Here is a 27,222-nt window from a genome sequence, read left to right as displayed (position 1 = left end):
GCAGAGCTATAGCTTACTTCATGTGAAAGCTTAATCCCCCCACTTTAACGTGGCACCTGCAGCACTGTCATTCTGTGGGAGCATCTCTCTGAGAGCGGGGTCTTTATTAGCTGATGCTCGACACACTGCAGGCTCAGGAGCTCAGGGAGCGTGTGGCAATCCCTGCCCCATATCTGGCCATCACTCACTGTTTGGGCCAGGGGGACTTTGGCATGTTCTCTTTTCAGAAGAGCAGAGGTCAGGCTTCAGTCGGTATGGCTGCTGGGTGAGGTAGTGTAAGTACCATGCGGATTGTGACCGTGGCTTATCTCTTCCTGTCTCCAGGTGATGTGGGTGGAGCAGCAGGTGGTGAAAAGAAGGAAGAAGAGAGATATCTACACGGACCCCACAGACCCCAAGTTCGCCCAGCAGTGGTACCTGGTGAGTTGCCCTTCCCCTGTGACAGCCAATCGGAAATGCCTGTTTGCTGTGGGCAGATGTAGGCAAATATCAAACAATGATCCCTCCAAATTGCATTCCAACAGTCCTTGCTAGCAGAAAGGACATGTATCTATCTGAGAGGCTGTACGAGCATCTCTGTCTCATTCATACAAGTGTGTAAAGTGTGGCGCCAATTTCTGTTAAGTCCGGAGAACTGTATAATAGTTGTATTACAGTTATTCATTTGGCAGGCATTTATCGAGAGAGGCTTACAAAGCAAAGGTACGTAAGTGCATGTAATAAGGTCACAGGAACAACAGTGCACAGAATAGGTCAGATCACATTTGATCAAAAGCATCAGTGCAACACAGTGCTACAGTATCCGCAGCCATAATTGAAACAGGAAAAATGAAAGTGCTAACATGAAATGTCAATAAAACAACTTAAACGTCAATGTGTAAATCAATGAAGCGTTGCATTACTTTGGCTGCAGAACAGCATGCCGTGTTCAAGGAGGTTTACACAGCCCTCACTTGTTATCCCTTTGTATGGGTTAATTAGAGGCACAGAAGCGGCACGCCATCTGGGCTTTGAACCTGCAACTCCCCTATCGCAAGTCCAGTTCCACCCAGCCATTATTAGAGCTGGGTGACAAAGAGACGGTCCCTCTGAGCCAGACCATCGCGATCTGTTGGAGTGAGAGCTAGTGTCTCCATTTCAACTCCCCCTGCCCCCCCCCGCCCCCCCCAGATGTGGGAGCACACGTGTCCCTGTCTCACATTGAGGCCCTGCCCTCTCCGCTGCCGGAGGCTCCTTCTCCCCCCCGTCAGTTTGGATGCGCCCGGCTCTGTCGGATTTGTCTTGATTAAAGTGGAAATTATGCAGGGCTGGAGTGAATTCATTTACAGCCTCATCCAAGCAGGCCCAGTGTTTACTCATTCCGGCGTGTCTGAATGCCACTGGAAAAAGGAAAAAAAAATTCTATTGTCACTCAGCATTAGGTACATAATCTTAGTGTTCAATGTTTAAGCTGTTTGATCTATTGAACAGAGTAATCATATTCAAACATAGTGACTGTTTTTGCTAGGAGGATTGCACGCGATGAATGCAGATGTGCGGTCATGCGCTCCCTTCCTCGGCGCATGAAACACGCGCCCTTCACATGCAGACGCACCAAAAAAACCACCGACACCACACCAAAGGACGAATGTACCAGTGCGGCTCCTAACCTTGGACCGCTCTAAATTCTAGGCTTTTGTGGATTCATGACCAGTTTAACATGAAAAGCCAGCCGTTTTTCCATTAACTTTACCACCATAAGCCAGACATGCACACATTCGATTAGGAAATACAAATACGTCTTGTTGTTTTCAAAGAGTTACATAGATGAATGAAAATAAATATCGTAGGGCTAAGATGTACAATGTCTAGTGGATATGGTACTAATTAAGGAAGAAGAAAGGGAAACGGGCATAATTACAGCAACAGAAATGCTTCAGCCATTGACCTTAATGAGAGGTTTCCACCAAATGCAAATGCATTTTCTTTAAAAAAAAAAAAAAAAACGGTTTATATAACTCATGTGAATAAATGAAAACTGATATTTATTATCTTGGATTCCAATGTTTGTTGAATAGAGGTTGACTCATCTAGCATCTAAACCCTATTTAATATCCTTACATTTGGCAGCAAAGCGATGTAGGTATTTAGCAAATTGCGCCGCATCAGTAAAACCTTGAAATAGATGTTCTCATTTTCCGAATCGACGTCCTTGAAGCGTACGAGGGGCCCCCCTCGGGGGGCCGGCGCGAGGTAGTAATGAGAGAATTCCTAACGGGAATGAGTAAACGGTCGGCGGGCCCCTGGAGAAAGCGCCAGAGGCGGAGCTCGGGCGGGTTCAATGTCAACGCTTCCCCGGGGCGGCCGCAGTGGAGGGGTAACCTTGGTCAGCGGCAGGTAAACGCGGGGGGGGGGTGACATGGCTCAGTTTACCATAGGAGCTGAGGAGGGGGGGTTAGTTACTGTGGCATGGAATAGCACCGCTGTAGCCCCGGGCTGATTACATTACATTACGGGACCTATTGTGAGAGTTAGACAGTTAGCGCTCTGCTAATTAATAACGGTAGCTTTTCATCCGCCCCCGTGCTCGCGGACGGAACGCTGGCGTTTCGGTTTCCGCGGCGGTGTCATAAAGGCGTCTGCGCCCCTCCGCCTGGTCCGATGTAAAACTCGTGTCGGGAGGGCATATCCGGTGTGCCGGCGGCTCGGGACCGACACGCCGCCGACCGTAGCTGGCGGAGCAGGCCCTCTGAGGGCTTTCCCTCCTCATTAGGCCTCTGCTCCGGCCCTTCCCGAGTCCCCGTTAGCGCCGCAATGATAAGGAAATAAATGAGCGCTGCAGGATCTTTCACTTATTAATATTTATAGCTGCATTCTGGCCCTCTCTCTCGCTGAGAAATTACAGAGAAATCTCAAAGAGCACTGCTGTTCCTTAATGTACGCAAGTTCCACATTATGAAATGGAAGCATTAAATTAACCAAGTCGGATAACATTTCTTATTTTGGACGGTGAAGACTAAATATGAGTCCAGAAAACACACACATTTAACACTTTAAAAAATATTGTTCCCTAATGGACGCGCCGGAGAAGTGGAGCAAGGTATATTTGTGTATTCAGCTGCCTCTTCGCAGACTCCTTGACGTCTTTTCTGTTTTGCCATGAAGCTTTTGACATGATTGCCCACAGCGGGGTCGTTACTGCATAAGAAATAAAGCCAACATGAACTTTCAACACCAATCAGGCTCAGCCATCCGCAGAAAGTACAACGCAACACGGTTGTAAATTCGGATGGTTTTCTCAGTGCGTGTCAGTCTCCTAGTAGAGTTCAGATCCTGTTTACATGAGGAGGCTCTCACTCGTTAGGGAGCTCAGACAGGAGCAGACGGGCGCAAGGAAGGATGAGGAATTTTTGGGCTCTAATCAGGAGAGCCGGTGAGAATAGGTGACTCCGTGCAGTTTGATCAGCGGAGGGACGGTCACCCGAGAGGTCGGCGTTAGCAATCTGCGCTGCGATAGTCACTGCCAGACGTCCCGCGGCCAGACGTCCTCCTCCTTCTCCCGCTCCCCGATTTGGCTCCCCCCCCCCCCCGCCCTCCCCTGCCGCAGGCGCACCTGACTGTCAGTGCTGTGCTCTCCCAGGGGGCGGGGGGGTAGCGATGTCACAGCGGGCCGGGGGGCAGCGGAGTCAAGCTCTGAATAAATTCAATTTTCTGCTCAAATAAGTTTGCCGTTGCATTTGATCGGGCACGGGCCCGGGAGATGGAGGGAAGGGGGCGTGGGGGGAGGCAGAGGTCAGCTCCCTCTGGTCTCGCAGCGGAGGGGGGGCACCCTGTCTCGCGCCCGCTCAAGGCCAGCTCAAGGTCACAGCTCCGTGTCGGGGAGGGGACAGAGGGATGCAGGTGCACCGGCCGGCGCTGCAGAGACACCTCTTTGGGGACAGCACATTCCATTTTCCTCACCACCAGCTGGAAGAAATACATTACCGCACAGTGTCCAAGCGGCAGATTAAATTGGCATCAGTGGTCATATAAAAAATAAAGGTTTTTGTCTGGCATTAAATGCCCTGTTGGAGCTCCGGCCGCTCGTGTTGAAATGGCTTTTAAAGTTGAGTGCCCGTTTATGCGAATGTAAATGTGAATGTGGACGCTCCTCTGTGTGTGTGTGTGTGTCCAGTACAACCCGAATCGTCGAGATCTGAACGCCAAAGGAGCCTGGGAGCAGGGCTACACGGGGAGGGGCGTGGTGGTGTCCATCCTGGATGACGGCATCGAGAAGAACCACCCCGACCTGCAGGACAATTACGTGAGTATGGGCGGGTGTTGGAAAGGCAGAGATAATGTGCTCCTTTTTAAAGCCAGGACGTGCCAGGGTCTCATGCTGGTTCCTTTCCTGTCCCCAGGATCCACAGGCCAGCTACGATGTCAATGATGGGGACTCAGACCCCCAGCCACGATACACGCAGCTCAACGATAACAGGTAGGAGGGTGGGTGTGTGTGTGTGTGTGTATGTGTGTGTGTGTGTGTGTGTGTGTGTGTGTGTCTGACTGTGTGTGAGAGTGTTTGTGTTTTCAACCGACACAGAGAGGGATGGGTTTCAGGGTGTTTAGAACTGAAAGCAACCAATTCTCTAGACCTAAGTGATGTCTCTGCTAATGTAACCGATACAGAAAAAAACCCCTCTATATTTTGAAAGCATTTCCCTGTGAAAGGACTTTGATGGATGTAGACTACTGTGCACTCTGTGGGTTGGACGCTTCCACTGCAGGGGGGGAAAAGGACTTGAAATAACAGGGGTTTAATGGAATGAGAGCAATCGGAACCTTGGCATGGGCCCGTGTCTATCAACAGAAACACTACAGTAACTCCCAGCTCTGTTTGCACAGAGATTCTCTCCCGGTTCAGCGGGGGAACTCTCGGGATTAAGTTTGCTTTGTAAGTCACAGTTTCGGAAGAATTTAAATTGGCCGGGAGGCCGTGTTTTCATCCCTGTCACCAGCCTTGAGGCCAAGAGGAGGAACAGCTCCTGGTTCCAGGGCCCCTGGCAGCGGCCAGAGTTCCCTGTGGTACAGGCAGAACTGATGTTCTGACGGTTCACAGCCATTTAGGATGCCTGCGCGTGGTGAATTTTGTGTTCTGCTAGCCTTTTAATCTTTATTTCGAGGCCAGGCTCAGCCATTTAATTAGCCCAGCGATCACAGAGATGCGGGCTGGTTTGGGCCCACTGAGGGAGGGAATTCTTTTGAAGTTTCCGTGACCGGCGGTCAGAGCCTTCATTCGCTGCCCTTGCCAGCCTGCTCCTGACACTCACCTGCCTACAGTCCCAGTATGGAAGCGAGAGCCCGCAGACCACCATTCTAAGCTGCGTCTCATTTCGTATCGGCTGGTTGGGCACCGGGAAGTGTGTTTTTCATTCAGAATCCTGGATTTACATCAAAAGCATCATGGTCTTTTTGTTGCTTGTTTTTGAATGTCAACGCTCCCTTTTCTTGTGGTGTGTTCTGCTATTTATTCCATAGTCCCCAGTTGGCCTTTGACAGTGAGTGGTGGTGAGGCTTGCTGTGCTGCGGCCAAAAAAGCATTTTTGGAAGATAACTTTTCTGAATCACCTCACTCACTTTTCCAGCTACCTCAGCTGTGAAAGCGAAACGGTGAAAAATAAGCAAGGTCAACAAAATCAACTTTAAGCTACAGCTTTTCAAGGAATTCAAGTAAAGTTGAGAGCAATAGTACCAAACACCACTGCCGCAGTGTTGTTGTTAGGGTTGTTAGGAACCGTAATGATGAGACCCAGGATGTTTTTTTTAAAGCCTTTCATATTTCTGGTCGTGCGGCCGCGCGGCGCAACAATGTGCAGCTAAACAAAGGCATGCGGCCCTGTTTACCAAAGCCGTCCCGCGCGTTCCTATCGCGCCATCTCTCCATTCCGCAAGGAGGCCGCTCCCTGCGCGGCCGGGGCTCCCTGCGCGGCCGGGGCCATGTGAAAACAGGAAGCCGGCCCCAGAGCGGCCGGTCACAAGGAGCGGGATTTGCAGTGTCGGACTGAGCGAGGTCTCGACGAGGGGGGCGGGGGGGGGGGGGGGGGGGCTGGGGCGCTAGCCTTTGTGTTCAAATCCCCCGAACACCTCAGGGGCGCAAACCTGATAATTGAACGGCGTTGTGTGAGATTGTCAGAAACACAGAGCCATCTGTCTCGTAGCGTGAAATACAGCAGGAGTACTCGACGCCGCCGCTTGCTCGGATGTCGAGCTCAGTCGCTTTAGCCATGTTTGAAAGATTGTTTGAGTGGTAGCGTGGCAAATTCAATGCAACGCACAAGGCTCACGGAGCTCCTCTCCCCTTCGCCGTACTTGTAATGCGCAAAGCGGCTCCCTCTGTAGGTTCAAACAAACTGCCTATCTTTCGCGTCATGCACGTGTGACCATCTGTTTAATATTTTGATAAAGGCTCTAAAAAGCGTTTTCTCTAGCTAATTTGACTGTTTTTTTTCCCCCTTCAGCAGTTTCTTTCAAATTGGAGCAGCGCAGTTAAAGTTTTGCGTTAATCGGCTTCAGTGACTAAATTATCCGTCGGAAGCCAATGGACATTTTTTTTTTTTTTTTTTTTTGTAGTGCGGTATAGTGAAGTAAATCTGCTGAGATTAAGTAAATGCATGAAGAAAGCGGCTTTATTCCACTGCCTGAGCAGATCGCATAATGAGTTGTTTACTGCCCGGGTGTCTTGATCTCTTCCGTGTTGCTCTGAAGTGATTAAATTAAATCATTGGTACAGATTTAATGAAAGATGACAAGTGTGAGGACGCTGAAAAGCCCGGACCTTGGCATGGTTTTAATGCTCCCTGGGTTTTAAACATTGGCTTTTCTGAAGTCTGCTGTTTTCTGCGATGCCAGCTAACGAGGGATTTTTTTTTTTTTTTGTGGAGGCTAAAAGTGATGAGTGATGACAGGCCGAAAGCGTAGTTAGTCGTCTGTTGGAATGGTCTGTGCCTGGCCGGATGTGAAAGGCGCGGGCTTGTAGCCACCGAGCGTGCCCCGGTGCTGAGCCCGATGTCCCCCCTCCCCCCGTGGGATGGAGAGCAGGGGCAATGGGGTCGGCCCTGCTGCCCCTCGGCGGTCACCGAGCCGCTCCGGCTCGCTCCGACAGGGACGCCTTGTGCAAATTGCTTGGGCACAGGGGCGGCCAGGACTCCCGAATCGGGACAGGCAGCCCGTGGAGGCAGGGAGAGGTCAGCCGACCCAATTTGCAGTTTCTCCGGGTGTTTTAACAGCCTCCTCTAAAGACCTTCGTCCCCTCACGGCCGCGCCCGTCCCAGCTCTTAACTCCAGCCGCCCCGGCCCGTTCCCCCTGGACCCCGGGGCAGGGCAGGGAGTGTGGAAACACCCCCCGGGCGGACCTGGTGGGGAGCGAGGGCCAGGCTCCCCGATAAAAGCCCATCTCTGTTCCCTCTCCATAAAGCTGTCTTTCTTCTGGGGCGCCCGTGCCAGCCAGTGTTCCTGCAAAGCAAGGCCTCCCTTCAGCGAAGGTGTTTACCTTGGTTAACCGCTTGTTTGCCTCCGCGGTTCCCCGCTGGCGCTTCTGTGTGTTGCATTTTGACGCCTGCCAAACTTTCGGCCCTAACGGCCAAGTCTCTTTATCACCGCTTTCTAAAAATGGAACCGCTGGTGTGTTTCAGATATGTAAAGCTAAAACAGAAGGGAGGGGGTTCAGATGACTCATTTACGCTGCGCTCTTTGAAATACAGCGCACTCGGGGTTGTTTGTCCCAATGCAAGTGTGCATCCACATTACTTGGGGTGGGTGCCTTGTGGTGGTGAAAATGCTTTGACTCAGAATCCCCCGCCCCTCCTCCGTGGAAGCCTTTGAAGGGCGTGGCGAGAGAAGGGGTTATCGTTTCCATCCTTGCCCCCTCTGCGTTTCGGGATGTTTTTGCAGCCAGTTCCGCATGTACGTACCAGGCTGTCAGCAGCAATCAGCCTGTCTGAAGTGCGGAGACTATGAAGAACAGGGTCGGGGGAGAGAAGACAAGTTGACTTTGACGGCCGGAAACAGAGCCAAGGATGTTTCCTCCACAGGGGTCTGCATTCAGTTTTGAGCGGCTTTGATATCCAGATCCAAACTGGTTTGCACCAAAGCCTCCAGTGATGGCAGCCCTACCAAATGTGCACCCGTCACCACGCTTGTACCCCAGCCCACAGCTGCTGGGGGCTCCGGGTAGAAGGGTCGTTGGGCCTTCGGCTCTCAGTCCTTTTTAGCGCTTCCCTCCTGGCCGAGCGCTTTGGCGGGACCAGAAGCCGAGGAGCAAGATCGTGTTCCTGCGCTTGCTTTGTGTCCTTTTCCTTTCCCTCCCACACTGGGAGGCTCGTATATTAAACCACAAGCATCTCAGATATGTTATGATTGTGTGACTCAGTCTTCAAAAAATATTTTCGCTGGCAAGTTACATATATTGGTTATCTACTTTTGAAATTAGCGCTGTGGACAGTTGGGTACGTTACATGTTTTTGCCAAACGGTTTGTTTGCTTGTACAAAGCTACAAAATGATCGTTTCCTCCCCGGCTGAATTTATAACTTTCGGGATGAGACACCCACAGGTCCCCCACACTGCTTCTCCAACCACTGGGACCGGCTGGCTTGCTGTTCACTTTCTGAAGTGCTGCGAGATAAACCAGGCTTCTTCCGGAGTTTGCAACTGCAGTTACTACGGCTGCATGGCGTTATGTTACGAGACGGGACTTTCAGCTGTTAACACATACACTGTCCGTTGAGTTCAATATACAGTTCACTCTCTTTCACTCTTTCTACAATCTGCTGTCTCACACAATGGTTATTATTGTCAGCCCTTCTCCATTATCCATTCATAGATGATGGTGAAAAAACAACAGATGTACTGTGTGTGTGTGTGTGTGTGTGTGTGTGTGTGTGTGTGTGTGTGTGTGTATCCGTATGCGGATGTTTATGTGTGCGCTTTGGGCGTGGTGTGAGGTTTTCACTGCCAACATCATTGTTCTCCATCACAATAGAAACATTTGCACTATTTGCCCAAAACATCTTTGATATGCAACCAGTCTGGCACAGAGTTTCTGGTGAGACTCCAAGCGTTTATAAGAGTGACATCATACATGCACGGTTCTCACACCATGAGTCCTTATTCTGTAAAGCTCATTATCACTGTCACAGAACGTCACACTGCTCCATACAGCTCGACTCCATTGTGTCTGCCGCAGCCCTGTCTTATGAATGAATGTATGTCTCCATCGTCCACTGTCTCCGCCTTTAAAGATTTCAGTAGCTCTTGGAAGTTGTTTACTCCAGGTGCCCTCTGTCTGCCTTGCCTGTAGAATATTTAGCTGTCCTTAGACTTCTGCTGCTCGTGATTTAGAGCTGGGCATTTTTTTCCAAGCCGAGCAAGGGCAGAGACAAAACCAGAAAATGGTGGTGTGGCGACGCTGAAGACGGTCAGATTTCAAATGTCCTCGTCTTCTGTTGTGTGCTTGTGTGTGTGGGTGGGTGTGTTGGTGTGTGTGTGTATGTGTGCGTGCGTGTGTGTGTGTGTGTGTATGTGGGTGGGTGTGTGCATGCTTGTGTGCATGCTTGTGTGTGTGTGTGTGTGTGTGTGTGTGTGTGTGTGGGTGGGTGGGTGTGTTGGTGTGTGTGTGTGTGTGGGTGGGTGTGTTGGTGTGTGTGTGTATGTGTGTGTGTGTGTGTGTGTGTATTTTTGTGTGTGTGTGTGTGTGTGTGTGTGGTGCTACTGCTGTGGTAAAATATGCTCATGTTGCATTATGCAGTTCCTCTTTCCCCTAATTGTGCATTTCTATGTAAGTTCCATGGCGGGAAACAGAATACACACGCCCTATCAGTGAGAGGACACGGTCTGAGACTTCACTGGCTGTGAGGTGGCTTTCCCTTGCAAATGCTTATACTGCTTTGACAGTGCAGGCCATTGTCTGCCTTGTGGGAAATGGGAACGGACAGGCAACACATGACTGAGCCTGAAAGCATGACCGAGGCATGCAGCACTGGGCTGCATAGCACTCTAATGAAGGCAGATACCATTCATGTGCTGGGAGCCCTTGGCTTTACTGCGGCTCCACTTGAATAAAGTTTGGATTGTTATGCCACTATTTTTGATTAAACGTGTAAGTCAGAAGCTGAGCATGGCCATGGAGTAGAGATTCAGAGACTGAAAGGGGGACACACATCGTTGTGTGTGTGTGCGTGTGAGAAAGAGGAATTTGGCCTTGATGGAAATGTTTTTGCTCTGCCAACATCATTGTTTCGCATCACAATAGAAAAGTTTGATGTATTTATCATAACTTCTTTGATATGACACAAGTTTTACGCAGAAGTTCTAGACTCTACATAGACTCCACTGTCAACACCATCATTATTGTTACAAAACAGTGCACTGCTTAATACGTTGCTATTGTGTGTGAAGCGTTCCGTTGGACTTGTAAGCTCATGACTTCATCACGGCCACACTTGAATAAAGGCTGAAAGCTCGGGCTTGTTTATGTCACTATTTTTGATTAGACATATACATCAGAAACCGAATGAAATGAAAAGGAAATTAAACATTAAATTCAGACTCCGAGCAGCGACTCGGAGAGCGAAAAGGTTGAAATTGCTCTGCGGCCGTCTGCTTTTCCCACCCAGTGGCTCTGTGACAGGCAGTGCAGATTCACAGCGCGGTCCTAAAAGCAGCCGTGAAGCGGCAGAGACTCGCACACTTCTGCTGCCTGAGGTCGGCCTGCCGCCCCTGCCTTCACGGCGCTCGATAAGGCCGCTTGTTCTCGGATGCAGCGGGGACTGTTGGTGCGGGAGGGTTCATCCACGTCAACCCCGAACTCCATTTCAACACAGCAGGTGCCTCCTGGTCCTGCCAGTGGCCGCGCAGCAGCGCGGCACGCTTCATATCACAGGCGCGCTTTAGCACGAGAAGAATCGTCCCGAAATCAATTAAATCAAGCCCCGCAATCACAACCAAATCCATCTCGCTGTCAGCGAGGAAGAGCGGGAGGCAGGTGATTGACTGGTGGAACAGTGATATAAAATTAATTCTGTAATTCCCAAAAGGGGAGCCTGCTGCCAGGGATTAATGCATTCAGCATTTCTGACAGCGTTATTGTATGAATATATTCATCGGGAGAAGAAGAAGAAGAGGAGCTTGGAAATTAATTTTCCTCCCGCGTCAAGACCAGCTAATTTTGCATTTGCTGCGCGGAGCATTGTTTTGGCTTTGCATGTGATTTCCCCGTGGTGGATGGCCGCCGGAGACGTCCGCGGGGGCCTGCGCGCTGGTTGAAACGGGTCGATATCGCCAGTAATGGCTCCAATCAAGGCGACTAACTGTGCGCAATCCACCGTGGGTTTCTCCCAACGCCCCCCTCTAGGCTTTCCGAGCACGGCGCAATTACAGCCGAGCGTGCGAGACGCTAAGTGGCGGCGGCACGAGCTGTCAGCGGAGGCGTGAGCGTCACGGCACCGCTGCTTGTCCCCGGGATCGGTCCCCCCCCACCCCCCACCCCACATATCCCTGTCACTCCACATTTGCGTGCGCGCGGACCCCCGTCGGAGCTGACGCAAAGGTTGCCAGTGCCAAGCGGCATTTGGAATGAGATGTTATCCGTGCAGGCCGGCCGGCTGTCACGTACGCCGACAGCACTTAGCGAGAGGCGGATGAGGGGAACACGTGGGCCGCCGCTCTCTCTCGGCGGACGGGATGTTTCTGCCCCGCTCCCAGGTGAAGAGCTCGCTCCCTGACATGATCGCGGCCTCTCTCGCGCGCGCTTCAGAGCATGTGCCGTTTCTGCGCGTTTCCCTTGCCCCCCCCCCCCCCCCCCCCCACTGCATCCGCCTCGCTTGCCCGTCTCTATTTTAGCCCTGTCACCAGTGTCACTCCGAGGTGGCTGATACATTCCTGCTGGATTCCAGAGCCCATCAATTTCCCAGCATGTCCAATCACGGCATAATATTCAATTCTGTATTGGATTGTAGGTTTGTTAGGCTACTAGCTCTGACACGGAGCCAAAAAAAAGCCTTCTTCATTGTCTTTCATAGCTGAGCAGTTACATAGCCTGAAGAAAAAATGCCTTTTTACCGACTTACCTGTTAATTAATTGCCGAAGACACATTCCGCGGTAGAATTAGTTGCTGGCCAATTAAATCCTTAATGGGAAATGGGGCCTGGCTACCCGAGCTGTCAAGATGCTGTTTGTGTTGCTGGTGTTTTTGAGCTGCTGTTTGAACAGCCAGCCTTGCTGCTTGCCTTTCAAGGAAATACTGCAACTCCAAGATAAATGAACAAAGTCCCCAGGCTGGTGTTGGCCAGAATCCAGCCTTCAGAAATGATTTCTCTCTGTGCCATTGATATACTTAATGTAAAGAGAAGACAAAGTGGGGAGAACCTTGTGCCAAACCACTCAATATCCCACTAAAGCAGTTGAAAACAAATACCTCCTGTCACAAAAAGAGCAAAGTCAGGGATTGGGCTGGTGCAGTTAGCAATCAGGACTGTAGGTGTAACTGCTGTTTTCTAGTGCTAGCAGTTTCATCATATTTTACACTTGTTCATGAAGGTTGAGTCTAGTCCAGCGGCACATATTTTGCCATCCAGCAGACTTGATGTCATGGCTGAGGGCCCTGATGTTGAAAACGGGTATGCTTTCATATTAGTACATTTCCCCTTTGGTGGACTCGGCCTGAAGTTTGTATTCATGCGACAGATTTCTTAAGCCCAGCATTGTAGCGAAACTCAAAGACCTTTCTAGTTCACCAGACCGTGGAATATCAAAGCCTTTCAGCTCTGCGGAATACTTGATTGTTTCATTCTGTGAGGAAGTTTTGGTGGCCAGCGATGGCCACGGTGAACTAAGCACCAAATCGGCCGCGTCTTTCCCAGCTTAGCTGCTTGGCTCCTCTGTGGCGCTTGGAGATCGGTGTCGTTCTCTTTCCCTTTGATCTGCCGCGTGATCCTGGCTCTGATTGGCTCTTGTCTTGGAGGGGGACGGTGGCCGGGCCCAGGGCAATACCAAGGTGTGTGCACTTTGAGAGTTTTTGCTGCAGTCGAGGGCCATACTGCCAGTCCCACAGCCATGCGGAGGAGGAGGGGGCTCAGGCTTGTCCTTTAGTTACCCTAGCCCTACGCGCCACAGGCACACAATGACAAGGGGGCCCCATGTCCTGTTTTGTAAACCTCACACTGGTCCACACTGGTCCTGAAGTGGACAGGGGCTGGAGGGGGCTGTAAAAAAGAAAAAAAAAAAAAGTCACTGGGAACCAGATGACCCCCAGATTATTTATTTACACCCCCAGCCCCCCCCCCCACCCCCCAAAAAAAAAAAAAAAAAGTCAGAGGCTGTCCAGGGGCTGCTGAAGTAATGCCAGACCATTAAAGGCACTTTGGAACCTCCTCGCTTGTTTAAACACCAGAGCCTCTGATTCCGAACCACAGCCTGGGGGCTCGGTTAAGCCTGCTGGAAAATCTCCTAATCCATTTAAGCAGGCCTTGAATCCAGCTGCAGTGGGTGAATGGACCAGGATGCACAACAGTTTGAACTAATGGCCTGGTTATACCAGGAGCCCATGCCGTGCATGATCTGTTAATTATTCCCCTCAAGGACCCACTGGGACGAATCCACCCCACCTGGGTCATTTAAAATCAACCCCCGCAGACATCGGTTCCGGGGACCGGAATGTCTTGGCAATAAGTGTCTCTGGCATGGCTCTGATTGCTCTGTGTATTGGACTCCAGGACTGTATTTGCATTGTGTATGCAAATGTCACTGCCCATCTGGTTATTTCTACCCTGCTTCTTGCCAGAGCTAAACAGGTGTACAGGGGAAAGATAGGAAATGTTTAAAAGCGATTGGAATGGACACCCACCCCCCCTTGATGTTTTTTGGGGAAAAGCTCTGTAGCTCTGCATGGCTGTCCTGTGACTGAGGTTTTTTTTTTTTTTTTTGTGTTTTTTCAAATGGGTCATTTCTCATCCAGTGACAGTAGGGCATGTCGTGCTCCTGCCCCCCCCCCCCCCCCCCCCCCCCGGCTGCAATCGGGACAGGTGAGGATTCAGACAGACCCGTCTCGGCGGGCAGTCCGCCTCCTGCCAGCTCCTGGACGCACCCGTCTCAGTTAACACCAGGGCCCTGTCACCCGCACAATAAAAAAAGCGTGTGGCTTTTATAAAAATGATATGACACGCAGGGGCTGTGTCTGTGCTCGGAATAAACGACGGTTTAATCGCCCACGCCTGGCCCCCGGCCAGCTGCGCCCCTGGGGCTTCTCCGCGGCCCTCCTTCAAAGGGAAGCACTCCTCTTTTTCCGGGCTTCCCGTTTCGGTGCGCTCGCGGCACGCTCCACCTGGCGCTCGGGCCCCCCTCGCCTTCATCTACCCAAGGGGTTCTCACCCTGACGCTTTTTGGCCACGCCGGGGTCCTCGAGGTTCCCGAATGAGCCACGTATCAAAGACCGCCGCCCCGTGCCCCCCAGCGCAGCCCGAAACAGACCCGCAGACGAATCAAAGTCGCGGGGCGCGGCGAAGAATTTGATCTTGCGCAATTATCTAAAAAAGGAGCGAGTAAACACACAATGAAATGGTTGCTGTAATTGCATAATCACGAGCCTGTTTACTTATCTGTAGGTCGTTAGCCGTAATGAGGCGGATTAGGCCCCGCGAGTTCGGCGGACGCGCTGGGCTCCTGCCGGCTGGTGTTGCAGCGGGGTCTGCAGTTGGTGTCTAATCCTGGAGTCATCGCTCCATTTGAAATGCCTGCTCTATTTTTGTCCTCACAGACAGCCGCGGAGCCGCAGATGCGGTCGCCCCCTTCAACAAGGAGCGACTGCTTCGCCGTTGCTGCTTAGCTGCCGCCGCTGCTTGTGCCTCTACTGCTGCTTGATTAACAGAACACAAAATACCCGTTAGGCTAATAAATTAATTAATGAGTAATGGACTAAGTAATGAGTCAGATCCTCTCCCTTTTCGGTCCGTGTTCTGAATATGTAAAGAAATGTATAAAGTAATGCAGAACCAAATTCGTTTCCATCCTGGTGCGCATCAGTGATTGCATCTAATAAATTTCCCATGGGGGCTGATCAGAAAAGATGTATGAATTTTATTTATATATTTTTTTTAAAGCATGCTGCGGCTGTAGCTGAGCTAAATCATTTCCTCAGATGTACCTCTGATGGTAAAGAGGCAGACGCACAGTAACGGGCGATCCCGCTCGGCCGTTTTTTTTTTTTTGATCCATGCCTTAAAACTTTAATCTGTTGCACTGCTAAGTGATATTAGAAATGCCCTCACATTTTGAGCTCTCTGGGTCCGTGACAGCTCCGTGTGTAGCAATTGTAGCTCTTCCGTACATTTAGACAGAGCCAGTTAATTTAATATCCTCTTGCTCTGCACCACAAATCAGAGACTCCTCTGAAAGTTAACAAATGTTTTTTAATCAGCTGACACCCACTTGGACCAGAGCCTCCCTGAGCTACGCGAGACAGTATTCCGCATCAGAATGTGGAGGCATCTCTCTCTCTCTCTGCATGCTGCAGACTGCCACCAGCTGGACAAGTGATGCCTCACAGGGGTGGTGGACTGCCTCCATTTTAATCATTGGTCAATCCTCGGTTTCCAGCTCCGGTCACGCTGCAGGTGTAACACGACCCCCCTCTGCTCCCAGACCCGGGCTCCCCCGCCTGCGTTGGACGCGTTCACGTTCCAGAACATTCCGGAAGCGTTTTTTTTGGGGCCTAGTGCCGTTCGCTGGCAGCCATTCAGAATACGGCCCCTAATAAAAGTTTTACCCCAGAAAATAAGCAGCCGGTTTTGACACATTTTTGGCTGGCCATTTGAGGAATGTCCAGGCACTGGCCGTGAAAGTAAAACCATGTTGTAAGTAAGAGATTCATTCCATGCTCTCCGAAAAACAGACTTAAGACCTAATACACTGTAATCTGCTCGTGTCCAGATGTCCGTCAGTGCGTTGTTGTCTTAAGCCAGATGTTACACATATTGGTTTGGGTCCTTTTGTAATATGCAAATCCTCAACACTGTAACCAAAGAAATTCAAACAGCCTTTTCATGTCCTGATTGAGTAATGGCTTGTTTAGAACATGAGGTCATACTTGGCCTTTATGGTTCCATTTTGTGTAATGTAGCTGCAGCTAGATGTGAGATGCGTCGTGATATCGTGATCTGATACCGTCTTATGTATTGTGATACTGCTGCATTTCACTCTGATAGATTATGATTCAGAGAGAAGGAACCGCAATCTGTTTGACTATGTGCTTTTGAATATGAAACCCAATATTTAATTCAGTTTTCAGTAATTGCTATGGAACACATTGTGCTCCTGTCAGGCAAAGAAAGCATTTTTCTTGTGGAGAAACATTAAATAGTCCATGTGTTTGAAACATTTCTGATTATTAATCGTTTGAAGTCTGTCCAGATTGAAACGTTTCCATCATTGTGTTCCACGCGGACGGTAATGTGATGCAGTGCGTGTAGTGAGAGAGAGAGAGAGAGAGAGAGAGAGAGAGAGAGAGAGAGAGAGAGAGAGAGAGATGCTGGAGCCCACTCTCTGTCAGTGTGAGGAAGAGAAGGAGAGGCATTCCAGACCCTCTGGCACTGCAGTTTTCATTTACAGAGACGATGGGCCTCCCACTCGCCTCCTCTGTACGGGGTATTTTGGTAGAACGGTGAAACGCGAAGGCTTTGTTGCGCGCGCGAGCGAGCCTCACTGTGAGCAGCCTGACTGAGAGCCTCTGCTCCCGAGTTCACCCTGGGATACCCGTCATCCGTTTACCCTGCCATCTGCTGAAAATGAGATAATAGACGCCCGCCATCTCCCGAAACGGCCGGGATATGCCTGCGTCTCCCCACACGAATATTGCAATCTACGCGCCGTAATCATAACGTTTCCCGGGCGCCGGGACGATTATTTCTGAGCAGGGGAAAGAAATCTCTTATCTCAACATAAAGATTTCACTTTTTTTTAAAATTTGTTTTATCTTCTGTAAACGCTAACTGCTTTTCTTTTTTCATGTGACACTTTAAATATTGTTTGAATTCAGTTTACAAAGGGAGAAGATAGCGTCCCTGATTAGATGGTTTTTGCATGGCTTAATGAGGCTGGGTTTGCCAGGGAGAGCGGATGGAGAGAGCAGCGTTCAGATGTCTCGGAGAGCATGGAGACAAGTTCATCTTCTTTTGTGGTGCAAATGTCTTGATTACCTTTAAAAAAAAAAAAAAAGGCGAGAGAGAGATGGCTGCTAAAAATAACCGGCTTCAAAGCGAACCTTGATCTTTGGGAGGATTCAGACAGAAAAGGCCGCGCGGCGAATGAGACAGATTGTGCTGATTGCAGTACCTGCTGCACAGTGTGGACTTACCCCTGCAACAACGGATCAGTCAGCGGTGAATTAAGATGTCAGATGCAGCCGTGCGGGGTTTGGGGGTGGGGGATTTTCGGATACGCTGTAGAGCCCGGGATGGGGAGGGCTTTAAAGCGGGGTTTTGTGAATCGTTTCCCAAACACCTAAACACGGCCCTATCTCTGCGGCTGTGGCTCGTCTGCACGCTCAGAGCTGCAAAGACATCCTCCCTGGATCTCAGTGTACACAGAGATGCGCCTTTCTCCTGATACAGGAAGATTAAGCCTCACCGCTCAGCGGCGGATGACATTTCGCAGTGACATTGGCTGTGATGCTGTACCATGTAACGCTGAGCTGCGTTTCTTGCATCTTACAAAGGCTTGGAAGTAATCAGCCTGCATTACTTAAGTTTCAGTGGAGGGAGCCCCCCACCTGCCCCAGACCCCTCCCCCACTCTCTTGTAATCCATCCCCCGTGATCCTGCTGAGGCCAGAGGTCGCGGTGTCAGAGGTTTTAACCCCTGGCCCTGTGTTTGCAGCGGGCCAGGGGCGTCTGCGCTCCGCCGAGCTGCGTTGAGACTGCGCAGCGGGGCCCCGGGGATTTGATTGATCCGTTTCCACAGTTTCCACAGAGAGTCTCGAGCTTGAACAGGCTCCGCTCTGCGGGTTTAATAAGTCAACCGAGCTGCCGAGTCAAAGGGACGGGGAGACATCACCGAGCTGCACGCGTCCCTCGGAGCCAGAGCGGGCATAAACAGCCGGCGGGGGCGCGGGACGGCCGCGGCCGTTTAACCTAAGACGAATTAACGCAGCGGCGGACTCCTGCTTATTATCAGTGGCAAATGAGGACAGGCTGTGTCTGAATGGTTTGACCGGGGCCTCCTTGTGTGAAAGGCTGGGAAGGATCGTGCTCTCTCAGCAGGTCCCCCCGTGAGAGAGCGAACGAGAGGGGAGGGGCGGGTTCGGGGGCGCGAGCAGGGGGGGGGGGCGTCGCCGAGCCTCAGGGCCAAAGCGGGGAGTCGCCCAGGTTTGTGACAGACGTGCTTGTACGCCAGCTTCTTTCATTTAGGGGCGACCGAAGGACTCGGCCACTGCTGCTACAGAAAGGCCCAAATGAAGCCCCGCTGGCCCGAGAGGCCTGAGAGGCCGGGAGGGAGCGGGGGCCGTGCACCGCTGGTCCCGCCTAATCTCCGGCTTCATTAGCGGCGATTCGAAAAGGTTTGATCCCTCTGCCAAGTGGTGGCGGGGCCCGCTCTAGCTGCGCCCCGGGTCTCGCGCAGGGGTCGGGCTCAGGGTGGATTAACCTGCCTGGAATGTGATGATGGGCCAGTTTTCCTCCCGGAGGCTCCTTCAAATCAAGCCGCCTTAGCGCGGCGCTAATAAAAAAGCTCTTTGTGGATCGGCAAATCTAATTTGCCATTTCCCCCCTCTTCTCCCTCGCCCCCCCCCCCCCTCCTCTGCGGCGGTGGCGTGTCATCTCGATTTTTCCTTCGCTCGGCTGCCGCTGGGTCGGCAAACCCGGCGCTCCCAAGGTTACCCCTCCTCTAAAGACGCAGGTGAACGTTTCAGGCCTCATCGCCATGACTGCTCTTGTCTGTTTGAATGTTTTTTTGCGGGTTAATACTTACAGCACTTTGGATTTGTGGGGTTGGGAGGGGGAGCCAAGTATTTGTATTACTACTTTACCCTGCCAGACCACATTATCAGGATTTGTATAGGGACTTGTTCTCCAGGCATTAGCAGCCCTGAGAGCTCCATTCAGATACACTGCCCGACATGTCTCCGACTGGATGTGATTGAGAATGTATTCATGGTTGTGTGTCGGTATTCATGCTTGTGTGTTTGGCATTGGGGGAAGCTTCTCACACGAGCGCTTTCCTGACTGACCCGCCCCTGTATTTCAGACATGGGACTCGCTGCGCGGGGGAGGTGGCGGCAGTGGCCAACAACGGCATCTGCGGAGTGGGCGTGGCCTACAACGCCAAGATCGGAGGTGAGTAGCATGACACGCTGAGGCTAAACTCGGGCTTCGGCTCAAGGTTAACCGCAGCGCAATCTCTCTTTAACACGAGGGATGCAAGCTGCCGTTTTGCTTTCACAAGTCGCACTCTCTGTTTTTCCATTCATTTTTAGCTCCCGCCTGTACCCACACAAAATTTCGGTAAGTGCTTTGAAAGGAGGCGCGCTCGCTTAAATCAGTCTGAGCTGAGGGCAGAGCGTATTGCAGGCTGGATTGAATAGAGGTGTAAGTGACATTGATGCCTGATAATGAGCCACTCCAGTGCCGTTCTCTCTCAGGAAGCATCTTCAGCTGCCTCAATGAGTGCAGAACAACAGCGAAAGAAGATCAAATATTCATGTGAAAAGCCTCTGTAGTGAAATGCATCTGTTCTTAGCTCATCCGTCGCATTTCCTCCTTTTTTCTCTTTTTTTGTTTTCTTTTTTTTCCCCCTCCGCTCTGAAGGGTTGCGCTTCCTCCTTTCGCGGGCCCGGCACCGGAACAGCGCCGAGGACCTGAGAGCCCTTGTGATTGGTTTACTCTGGCCTGGAACCGAGCGCGTGGTAATCACAGGGGCTGCGGCGCAACCCTCCGAGCCAAAGATTTTGGCGTAAGCGCGTGTAATCCTTTTAATTAGCCGACGCACATTTGTCCTGCTCAATACACATTTTATCGCATTACTCCTCTCTATATTCGCAGCTGTCAGAGGAGTCTGGCTCTGCGGCTTAAATCCCCCCCGATTGTTGGCGCCTCAGAAGTAGAAATCAAATCTCGTTCATCTTTTCTTTTGGGGGTGGCGGTGGTGGGCGGAGCGGTTTAAGAATAGCGCGACCGCCGCGGTGCGAGTCCCCGGCTCGGCGCGTCAGGAGTCGCCTTTGATTCCGCCGACGACACAAGATACGCAGACGTTTGAGCGAGACAATGCGCCTCCCTTCCCTTTTCGGCATTCACCCGGGCCTCTTGGAAGTGATGAATGGCGCGGAAGGATGTGACCTCGACACAGAAACCCCATTTTAAACAATGTATATAACAGTGATGTATGTCTCCCTTTTTCCTGTAAAGCTGGGCGTAACCAGGTCACCCATTTTTTTGAAGACTTTTTTGATGTTTTCTGTTACCTGTTCTCCAAGAACACTGATAGGAATTATTGGTACATTGGCTTGCCCTTCTTTTCTTGTGCTGGAAGGCCTGCCTATGTTCAGAGCTGCGTCATGTTCTCTAAGGGTTGCTTTTCTTCCTCTGAAAGACAGCATATCTGAATCTGCAGGCAGCGGGATCATTCCAGTTCAGTGTTTTTATAGAAATCGTGCCGTCCAACTCAAAAGCATCCCCCCCAGAGCCCACTGCTTTATCCACACTGTTAGCTGGGAGGTGCTTTAAGCAGCAGGTCCTCATCTGGAAGCCTTTGTCTGAGTTAGATGCCAGTGCCAGGACTTCCTCTTCGTACAGAGTGCCGGGCTCTGATCACTCCCCATGCCCTGCCTTACTTCAGCTGCTAACAAGAACGCGAGAAGCCTTAAAAGGAGACAGACGTGACCTCATTTCCCTGTAATGAAGCCTGCTTTGATTAGATAGTTAATGAGTAGCGGCGCGCTAAGCTGCCGCGTTCGCCGCAGTGCCAGCTCGCATCCCCGCAGAGACCCTCGCAAATTTCCCTGACAAGCTGCGAGCGCCTGCTCAGACGGGCTCCAGGAGCTTGAGGCTCGGGGAGGAGCAGGAGGGCCGGGCGAATGGGGGGGGCGGCAGGGGCGCGGGGGTGGCCGAAGCCGGTCCGTGGCAGCAGCCCAGCGTCTCTGCTCGACCGTCTGTGAGGGAGGCGCCCATGCGTGGCGTTACCAAGTGCCGGCGCTGGCTCCCCCACCGGCATTCACAGCCCAGCGGGGGGGGGGGGTGGGCTGGTACAAGACCAGACCCCATACCCGACTCCCTTCCTCCCTAAAACTGCACTCACCACACTCACTGACGTTCACCAGGGCGGGCGAAGCCAAGCGTGAGGGAAGGAATTGCCCTCAGCCCCATGCGGCCTTCCAACGCTCCACGCGGCTGAGATAGAAGGATTTCATCAGGAGGAAACGGCTTCTCACGTTCCTCCCATTTCCCATCATCCTCTCTGCTGCTGGCATGTGTGGAGTACCGCCTTGGCCTCTCCGCAGCGGAGCAATGCTGTCCAGCTCAGTCCGTCCTGCAGTGAAGCAAAGGGCAGCGGGAACGTGGTGGGGGGAGAGCGAACTCCGAAATGGATAGTAACCGCTTTTCAAGGGCAGTTTGGCCGCCCTGCAAGGAGACGGAAGGTCAAAATTTGCACTGTTACGCCGAAACTCTGCTGTGGGCGTTGGGTTGTTTTTGAAATCCATGGAAGTACTGTACTTTGTTTGTTTGCTTTTACCCATAGGAGGGCAGCATTGAGTAACCTGACCCTCCGCGCTTCAAAGGGACAAACAAGTTTGTTTTGAAGATGTCTGCTTTCGATCTCTCAGCTCTCTGAGAGAGGAGATGCGGGACTTCATAAAGCACGCTTGATCCTAAAACCTGCACAGATGCAATAAAACTTTCATGAAATTGATTGAAAGATAAACACACACAAACGAAATTGACATTTTTTTTGGACCAGGAACATTGTTTCTGGCTTCGAACACTCTTCAGGCACTAAGATGTTTTTCGTCTGACAGAGGAGAAGGGTGGGGAAAGTTAGGCAAAGTTTCATAAGGTTCAGCTCTCTCCAAGGGCTCTGTGAAAGAGGAAAACATTATACTTGTATGTATGACCAAGAAGAGCTGTCAGTGAAACACCTGTTTGGTCGTGGGAAAAGCTCGCCTTTTATGAGTGGCTTTTGAAATGTCTGCCTGCCCTCTTGTTTTATGAGGAGAAGAAAAAAGACTCCATGTTGCCACAGTGGCCAGCTTTGTTTTCCTCACGCAGCCATCAATTAAAGGGTATGTGTTCATCAGGGGCGGGAAGCTCGGCGAGCTAATTAACTGTGCTCATCTGCTGTGTTCGAGAGTCGCGGAGTTCGTTTATTTTTACAGCACGACCTCTCATGGCACACGATGTTAGAATCAAGATCTGTTCTATTTTTTTTTTTTTTTTAACTCGGAGCGTATTTTAATGAGGCTTGACTTTTGTTGTTTGTGTTTGCTTGTTACGAACAGAGAAAAGGCTGTCCTACCCTTGAACTTTCAAATGCCTTCTGGCCAGTGGGGGTGTGTGTGTGGGTTTGTGTGTGTGTGTGTGTGCGCGTGTGCGTTGACCGGCTCTCTGTCCGCCCCCCCCCCCCCCCCCCCCCCCCCGCAGGTGTGCGCATGCTGGATGGCGAGGTGACCGACGTGGTGGAGGCCCAGTCCCTCAGCCTGCACCCTCAGCACATCGACATCTACAGCGCCAGCTGGGGCCCGGAGGATGATGGGAAAACCGTGGACGGCCCCGCCAAGCTGGCCAAGGAAGCCTTCCTGCGCGGAGTCACCGAGGTCAGCCTCTCTCCAGGCCCCCCCCCCACGCTTTAATATCCCGACCCCACCGCTCCAACGCGCCGCAGTACAAAGAGAAGCAAACGTTCTGGGCTGTTTAATCAATACATATCATCTCTGACCAAAAGGCACAATCTGCGCGCAACAGTCACACGAGCAGCACAAAGGGAAAGTTAATTTCGTAAACATGTTGTTTGGAATCTTTGATCTGCGCTCTGAAGATTACAAACAGAGCACAGTAGAAGTCGGCCGTAATGCGAGCTTGAAGCTGTGAAAGCTCCCCGCGCCGCAGGGGGAGAGTCTTAAAAGCTGGATCAAATCTGCCAGGGGAAATGATTTGGAAAAAGCCATATTGAGAGAGATTTTTAGATTCGCAGCAACTGAAAGGGATATTTCATAAGGTCTTTGTGTTTTATGTGGGTTTCTTTTTTTGTTCCTCTTTTTTTTTTATTTTATCCGCCGCCCCCACTGTGATTACAGTTTGAAATGCTCCGCAGTGCCTGAAATCCAGTTTCTTACAATGAGCCGAAGAACAAGGACAAATCACCTTGAATGTTTTCTTCTTTTTTTTTTTATCTCAGGGTGAGAATGCGGTGCACTTGCGAGGTCAAGGAGCGCAAGCCGGCCTCAGTCCATTTGCCACTTGTGGCGGCTGACGCTGAATGGAGGTTGGGTAGCAGCAATATTTGAAAAGGAGCACTTAGAGTGCTCTATGTACACGCACTCTCAAGATTCCTATCATTACGTTCTGTAAGAATGGCTGCTTTGGAAAATGTTGTCCTGTCAGTGTGCCCATGTAGCTGAAAAGTTTGAGCTGCATGTGTACGGCTGCGTGAAGCGGAAGGCCAGGGGCAGGCCTGTCGGTGGAGCGGTGGAGGAGCGCTGGTCCGTGCAGGTGCTGTTCGCTGGAGAGACCGCTGGCGGAGAGCGTTTAATAATGGCTGAAGGGAGCGGGCCATTTTATCTGTGTCATTATCAAAACAGGAACCTCTGTCTGAATATCAAAGTGTGGCAGCGGAGCCTCTGTGTGATCAGAGAGCATATTTATCGAGTTATGGCATCCGGACCTGATGATCTGAGGAAATGCCTCTCTGTAACAGAGAAGGGGACTCTGTGGCCATCACGAGAAGGCCGTGCTCTGCTTCTAAATAGGTAGCACACGAAACACATGCTGTTTGGCAAATTGATGGAGGTTTGAAGAATCTGCAGGTCAGATACTCGGCCAGAGACTGCGAATGGAGGGGCTTCTGCAGACAGTCACGCAATGATAGGGGGCTAATGTACTATTGCCGATTTAAAATATATATATATATATATATATATATATATATAATATAAAAGGGAGAGCAGCAGGTGGAAGTTTTAATGTCAGCCCGTAGGTGTGCGGCTTGAGCACAGACGGAGCTTCAGAACGCGGTGTAATCACAGAGTGTTCCGGTGTGCACGTCCCCTCACTGTGCAAACACGTCTTAAGAGTTTAAGTAAACAGGTGGGCAGGTGTGTAAATGAGGAGACAATTCCCATACTGAAACACTGGCTTTTTCTCTTTTACCTTTAGGGACGAGAACTGCTTCCGAACAGGCCTGGACTTTCTGTTTCCCTATTTATTCTTTTTTTAGCATGATCCAAAACGGAGAAAAGCATAATGAAAGCACTTAAACAAAGAATAATTGAGATTAGGTATGCAAACAGAATAAAAGAAGCCTGCAATTTGTGCCCGTGCGTTTGACAATGCTGGCATTGTGGAATCAAAGCCACAGGTACATTGATGTCCATGTTGTGCACATGTAGCCGCCCACATCACATGCATATTCTTTGCCCAAGGTATTGTCTCGTTTTGTTCACAGCTCAAAAGCAAATTTGATTCTAGCCTTGACTGCCTTCAAACGTTGCAGCGGAGTGCCTCCGAGTTCTGGAGGCCTTTCTGTTCCATTCAACAGAAAATGCTTTGTAGGCCCATGTAATGATCTCAAATAAAAGCACGCTGTATCTCTTTTATGGGCACAGACAAAAAAAAATGTTGATATGACGTGCTTAGATGTTTATAGATATGATAATGGTGAAATTCAGCTTTTTTTGATCATGAGTCAAAAGGTACATTAAAATGTTAATACTGAGGGTTTTTTTTTCTTGAAACATGACTTATTTCCATGAATATTAATTTTGTTTAGCTATTACACTTGTAAATATGTTGACCACTCTATTTAAATTTTAATAAAGCACCTTACCCAGTTATTCAGCCATGGAACACAAAATGTGACTCCATGAGAATTATAATTTTTGCTAATTAGATGGTACTGAAATATTGTTTTGTTTGTACCCATTTATTTATTAAAATAATTAAAATAAAACTGCATAATGAATACATTTTAAATTCAATTAAATAAGTTGGCAATATCAATTTCATGGAAAAAAAGAGCTAGTAAAATAAATCTAAAAAGCATCCAGATGATTAACTACTTCAATGATAAAAGACAGTGGCATTTCAGATTCAGTTCTAGTATTGGTTTGATTACAAAACGTAAAATCAGTGGAGTTGATCCGATGAGTCAGTCTGATTTAATCCTGGTGATAGTGCTGTGCAGGTCCATAAGGGTTTGACATTCAAAATGGATCAACTATGAAGTGGTCTGCTTGTTATCGTAAGAGTACTGGTAATTATGACAACGCAATGCCACTGTAAAATAATGCTGTGATGCCATTTACAAAAATGTAACTAATGATTTAGATACACCTGCTGTATCTGTTATAGCTCTGTGTGCATCTGCTTGTGTGTTGCCTGTGGAACCCTGCTGGTAGTTTTCCCTTCTGCGGCAGTGGCAGCCGCAGACTCGGCAGTGAAAGTGAAGAGGGCTCAGAGCTGACCGCGTGTCTCTCCGCCGCCGTTCCCCTTGCAGGGCCGCGGAGGGCTGGGCTCCATCTTCGTGTGGGCGTCGGGCAACGGCGGCCGCGAGAAGGACAGCTGCAACTGCGACGGCTACACCAACAGCATCTACACGCTGTCCATCAGCAGCAGCACGCAGTTCGGCAACGTGCCCTGGTACAGCGAGGCCTGCTCCTCCACCCTCGCCACCACCTACAGCTCCGGCAGCCTCAACGAGAAGCAGATCGTGAGTAACCCCGGCGGCGGAGCGTCACGCTGCCCCCCCCCCCCCCGCCCCCCCCCCCCCCCTCCCGAGGGTGCCTAACCCGGGGCGTGCAGTGGCACGTTCGGCAGTCGAGGCGCGGCCGGTCTGGCTCCCCCCCGGCACGCGGGGGAATTTGCTCAGCGGCGCAGATGGAAGCGTTTTGCATGGAAATCGGTGTTTACAGGTCTTTGCGTGGAGCGTGCTGATGGCGGTGTGAGATTACCGCGCCCGGGCTGCGAGGGACACACTCGAGCGTGGCCTCGTCAGAGCCGAGCCCCTACAGGCGAACGGAAAGATGTCTCTCAGAGATGCGGAGGCGCGTTCGCCCTCAGCGGTGTGGAGGGTGACTGCTCGGGTTGCCAGATCTGTTGGCGGGGGAGCTGATCTGGAGCCGATCTGTAGCCTGCATGTGCTCCAGCTCAGAGCCGGCGCTGCGGAAATGGTGAATATTAAAGCCTGCTCTGGAGCCGCGGGCCTCCGGATGTAATGTCCTCACCACTGCTCCTCAAGAGCTGGTCATGGAGCAGAAGCCGCCACAGGATGAGGGGAGAGTCTCTTAGTTTGTACCTTTTTTGTATCATTAAAGTGCGTCTAATTAGATCTTGGAATTAAATTAAAGTTCGCCGGAAAAAGTCAACACAAATTAGAAGCTGAACCCCAGGGAGAAGCGTTTCCTCGTTCGCAAATAAGCACATGCCAGATACCTGGCCCTGGAGCAGATGATTTGTGAATATATGATCCATTGTAACTTTCTACCAGGGTAAAATAAGGGCAACCCTAAAGGGAATTTTAATCTTGGTGGGGAGGAGATGCCTTTTCAAGCTCGTTTTCGCATTTGAAAATGGCACACTTTGAATATGGAAAAATGCCCAGGGTAATCACTTCAGTGATGTGGATTATGACTAATTTATGAATAGCAACACATGATCCCTCTTTCGGATTCACTCAACTAATACCACTTTGTTAGGAATGTCCTAAGTCACAGATCTGAACTATGTCAGAAAAGATGTAAAGGAGTTCTGTGGGTTTTAATCTGAATGTGCAACTAATGCAGTTTATAAACACACACACACACACACACAGCACAATGGGGGTGCGTTGGAAACCGCACATGAAAATGCTTGTAGCGCGTTACATTCACTTTGACGTCACGCTTTTTTCCTGTCTCCTGTGTTCCCTTGAATAGCATCAGAAAGGAGCTTTCTCAAACATTTAGATATGCCGGGCAGCTTTGAGTTTATTCAGTCAACAGGAATCATGGTATTTACCTTCTCATTTCAAAGGTACG

The 27,222-nt window shown here is 50.6% G+C and overlaps 1 protein-coding gene across 6 annotated transcripts in view; it reads left to right on the top strand.

The window, feature by feature from the left end:
- The window catches only part of furina (furin (paired basic amino acid cleaving enzyme) a), a 94,026-nt gene that overhangs the window by 56,322 nt on the left and 10,482 nt on the right, over positions 1-27,222 (top strand). For all 6 annotated transcript variants that reach the window (XM_036543582.1, XM_036543579.1, XM_036543584.1 and 3 more), the window contains 6 exons: positions 325-420; positions 4,154-4,282; positions 4,380-4,456; positions 19,248-19,336; positions 22,634-22,806; positions 25,704-25,916. In XM_036543582.1, the coding sequence (XP_036399475.1) occupies positions 325-420; positions 4,154-4,282; positions 4,380-4,456; positions 19,248-19,336; positions 22,634-22,806; positions 25,704-25,916 (777 nt within the window). The remainder of the gene's footprint in view (positions 1-324; positions 421-4,153; positions 4,283-4,379; positions 4,457-19,247; positions 19,337-22,633; positions 22,807-25,703; positions 25,917-27,222) is intronic.

The sequence above is a fragment of the Megalops cyprinoides genome, chromosome 13, assembly GCF_013368585.1.
Source record: "Megalops cyprinoides isolate fMegCyp1 chromosome 13, fMegCyp1.pri, whole genome shotgun sequence".
NCBI lineage: Eukaryota > Metazoa > Chordata > Actinopteri > Elopiformes > Megalopidae > Megalops > Megalops cyprinoides.
The sequence above is the reverse complement of the archived record's forward strand: the minus strand, read 5'-3'. Positions and strand labels throughout refer to the sequence as shown.